The sequence below is a fragment of the Rhipicephalus microplus genome, chromosome 4 (genome assembly GCF_043290135.1).
Source record: "Rhipicephalus microplus isolate Deutch F79 chromosome 4, USDA_Rmic, whole genome shotgun sequence".
NCBI lineage: Eukaryota > Metazoa > Arthropoda > Arachnida > Ixodida > Ixodidae > Rhipicephalus > Rhipicephalus microplus.
Genome location: NC_134703.1, coordinates 186,592,634 through 186,596,869, shown reverse-complemented (window position 1 = coordinate 186,596,869; position 4,236 = coordinate 186,592,634). Strand labels below are relative to the sequence as shown.

At 47.8% G+C, this 4,236-nt stretch overlaps 1 protein-coding gene across 1 annotated transcript; it reads right to left on the bottom strand.

The window, feature by feature from the left end:
* Window positions 1-2,107: 2,107 nt before the first annotated feature.
* Window positions 2,108-4,033, bottom strand: Alg10 (alpha-1,2-glucosyltransferase Alg10). Its single transcript, XM_037424139.2, has one exon. The coding sequence runs from the start codon at window positions 3,887-3,889 to the stop codon at window positions 2,510-2,512; it is 1,380 nt and encodes a 459-aa protein (XP_037280036.2). The 5' UTR covers window positions 3,890-4,033; the 3' UTR covers window positions 2,108-2,509.
* Between the last annotated feature and the right edge of the window lie 203 nt (window positions 4,034-4,236).

The following is a 4,236-nucleotide window of genomic DNA, read 5'->3' as shown; positions in this document are numbered from 1 at the left end:
CAGTTGCTGTAGTCTTTTTATCGCATTTTCCTTGTTGCTTTCCACGTTTACGTCCTGTTTCCATGGCAAGCTGACTTGATAGCGACCATTTTGTTGTACAATCTTGCGCTTGAATTCTTCGACCACTTCATTTTCGGTGTTATCCAAACTATTTTTTGTGATTCCCATTGACTCCAGAACTTCTGTAGCTCTTGCTGGAGTTCTGTCTCCGCAGCTTCGACCTTTAGAACCATGACTGCTTGATTGTGTTAGTTTTGTCTTGCTTTGCTCTGACCGCCCTTGCAGTACCCATCCCAGTATAGTTTCTATAGCCATCCGTCTGTCCTCGATTCTTTGAGTTCTTGTGGCTCAAAACGGAGTTTCAAGCCACATTGGTGCTTTAAACTCCGTTGCCAACTGGCCTTAGGCAGGATTGGTATAGGGAAAAAAATTGCGTTGAGAGAGAGTTTGAGAATTGGGAACACAATAAGTTAGCTACCCGCCAAGGCGCATGCGCAGAACGCCAGCCAATCTCAGTCTCTCGCGTTCGTGTTGACCCAAAGCCCAAAAAGCAAAAACTAGTGTGGGTGCTCAAGGCATCTTGCCTCGGGAGTGAGACAACGCAGACGCAACGCGCGCCACGATGCAGTATATCCATGCGTCTCGCATAATGAAAACTTCCCCCCATCTGATGCCCCGTGCGTTTGACTTAACGCAGTCTGTGCTTGACCCGATTCTCAAACTCTGCTGATCCTCCGAACGCAAGAGCAACCAACAAAATGCAGCTTGCGAACCCAGTGTCCTGGCCCTGAATTCTCAAACTACCTATTACAAGTAATAAAGCGTTTTAGAGCAGCAAAGAAACAACCGAGCATCACACACAATGAATTGCATAACTAGTGGGCTGTCGAATGCTCCGACCCATTACAAAAGGTTTTGGCATAATTCTGTGTCCTCAGCCACAGCATCGAAAGATTGCACAAAATTCATTGCAAGCGTGTAGTGAACATCACACTTCTCCAAATAATTACAAAAGATGGTATAGTGAATACTACTTCATAAAAATTATGATGATTAATGGCATAGTGGGTACCCTGAAAGAAAGCTCGTAGCTGTTACCCAAAAAGTGTTCAGAAAAAGCTCCGAAAGGCTGCCCTTCGAGCTTCTTTAGCAACTGTGCTGCACGTTCTGTGCAGGCCCAGAGGTTTTTTATGGTGACGAACTATATTTTAACTCTATTTTTTGAAAAAATTCACACAACCCCAGTAGGGCTGCGACTGACTAGCTATACCAGAAATTTAGGGCTCCAAAGTTACACCTTTAATCAACTTCATAAAGAATGCATAGGGTTTCCACACATGGAATTCATCTCGGCACACAACAGGGAGTGTTTAGGCTAAAGCGTTATCAAACCATTCCCACCATAAATTTAGAGACATGCCGTGTACTAAGGCCACTACTTATAGGCCACAATTATATCATACTCTTGCTAATTCTCATCTTTGCCTTGCGTCCTCAAGTCATGAGACACGCAGGCGATCGCAGAATAGTCATGAGCTCACTCATCGATTTGAGCTTGGCCCAGTCCAGATCTCCGAGATTGTATGCCGACAGGTTGCGGGCTATCTCAGACGCCATCACTCTGTCTGGCAACAGAGACGAAGATTGTGGAGTGATTTGTATCTTCTTGACAGGTGCCACCAACCTATTAACCAATTTTAGTTTCGTGCATTCCACAACCTATCAGGTCAGCAGCCTCGGTAACGTCGCGTTACCAGAGCATGCTGTTCTGTGTGGCGGTTGAAAACACGTTTGGCTGAGTCGCAGTGATCTGCTGTGAGTCTCAGCTTTAAAGCATTATAGCGAATTACACAGTTTACACAGAGAGCTCATATTGGTCTGTAAATGACCCTTAGGACTCGGTCTACCAGTCCAATGTTTTGGTACAAGATTGTCAAAACCATTTCAGGGTGCCTTTAAAGAAAAAAAAATGTTTGTTAAAAAACAAAACAAGCAGCTGTGCCAATGAACAATCAACGCAAGAACATTAGAGCAGCTTTTCAAGCAAGAATTCAAACTGATGAGCTCACTTTGCAAACAAGAAGGAAGAGACATCGAAAATGCATCGTACCACAGTGAATTGTAGTTTTTATATTGATGATTTCATATAAACTTAATGGCAAATAGGAAAATGATGATGAGAGAAGCAACTCATCTAACATCAATCATGATCTGTGTCCACTGGATGCAGCCCTGCAAAGCAATAGGAACTCATGACTTTTTTTCAGCACATTGAAAACCCGAGTTGTGGGTGTAACAGTGCGATCCACTAGTGCACAATGATTATAAGCAGTACTGCTGTGTGTGCTTCCTTCTTGCTCTCTTCGTGACTGTGTGCTGGTGGGTTGCGATATTTCCCATCACTTCCAGCTCCTCCGTCACTCAGGTTGGCCTGTTGACAACAGGCGAGATCACAATATCACTTTTTGGGCAAAGTAGACAACATGCAGATTGAACACTATTTGGCGAATCACCACATAAACCTCTGAACGGCCGGCTCACCCGTCCACGTAAACGTGCGGTTTAAGAACAGCCACAGCACGGCTACATTGACAGCAATATTGGCAACTAGTTCCGCGAGCACTTGCCAATACTTGACGTCTTTCAACTGCAGCCGAAAGTACAGATAGGGAACGACGAAGTAGCGGAATTCTAGCAACTTCTGGGGCACCGTGGACGCGACGACGCACACGAAGAACAGAAGCTGCCACCACGGTTCCTTATGGCGCAGCTGGTGAGACATGGCGTATCCTGCGTAGATGTAGAGCGGCACTAGGCAGCAGCGAACAAGCTCGTTCCTGCCCAACAGCCGCCTCCAAAGGTAGAAGGGAAAGTGCCGGTTGTCCGCCAATAGATACGGGTGAACGTGGGTGAAGTTTTGCACGGCCAGAAGGCAGGCTAAAGTAACAGCCGCGTATAAGAAAGGCCTTCGGCGAACGCTTTCGAAGAAGCGCTTGACAATGCCGGGCTGCAACAAGTACGGAGCGGCGTGAACGAGCGTGAAGAGCGCGAAGTAGCCGAGCTGCGGCAGGTGCGCGCACGCCTGGTGCGAAGACTTGTCGCCGAGAACGATTCCGCCGTTCGCGAGCACGAAAGCTACGAACGACAGCCCCACGACCACGTAACCCGCGCACTCACTCAGCACTATCCTCGCAATGTGCGCGATGAGGCGCCCTTGTTTCATCGGAGCGGAGACGATCGCGGCGACGGCGCACGTAAGGCCCTCGGGTTTGTTGTCGCTCGCAGTAAACACACTTTCGGCAATTTCCAAAGCTCTGCAGGTGGCGACCATGAATACCCACACGACGGAGGTCTGTCGATACAGCACGGCTACAGCTCCGAAGCACGCAGCGACGTAGTGACGATCGAACAGGGAGTACAGGTACATGAGCAGCACGAAGAGTACGGATCCCGGGTCGGTGTAATAGAGAAATGTGAAGAAGTGCAGCACCGGTAGCAACGACATTGCGGCGCTGGACAGGACGAGCTTCGCGCGGACTTTGTTTCCAGCGGCTCCGGCAAGCTTGATCGCGATCAACGACGAGACGTAGAAGTTTCCCAGCGTCAAAACTATGTTGCAGCAACGCAAAGCGAACAGCGTGCATACTTCAGCGTTCGTAACAAGCCTGAAAGGAAGCAGCAACAGCACCGACGTCAGGTAGAGTCCCGGTGGTGTAGTAATCATCGGATCCCAGTGAGACACGTTGTAGGCGCAGTAATTCTGTGCTTGCGGAACGTGGAAGATTTCATCCATATACGGCGCTGGCTGAGCATGATGCACAGTCAGAGAGACTAGCACCGACGACAACAGCACCGCACTTGCGACTGCTGTCAAAACTACGAGGTGCATAGCGTTGTAAAATGGAATATCGCCACTTTTTTGAGCGCGCTTTACGCAGGCTACTCCTTTGCAATGCAAGCAAGTTTGTAAACAACGCCACGGTGCCACGGCAACACGCACGAGCAGCTAAGCTGAAAGTGATGACGACGATGTCTGCGGCTCTTTTCATATCCATGGAGAAAGAAAAGCCATGTTCGCAACGCAAATAACATTTAAAGATGTTGCCAATATCAATGACATCAAAGAAAAAACAAAATTAAAATACGGCAACCACCGTTAAATGTTTTTCTCTTTTTTTTTAAAGAGCACAGACGTCATTTTTAGCCGAGCAATGTGACGTGTCTGCATTTTGATAC

What these genes read in the sequence shown, in the direction of transcription:
- Alg10 (XM_037424139.2), bottom strand. Translation starts at nt 3,889, where the DNA reads ATGCACCTCGTAGTTTTGACAGCAGTCGCAAGTGCGGTGCTGTTGTCG.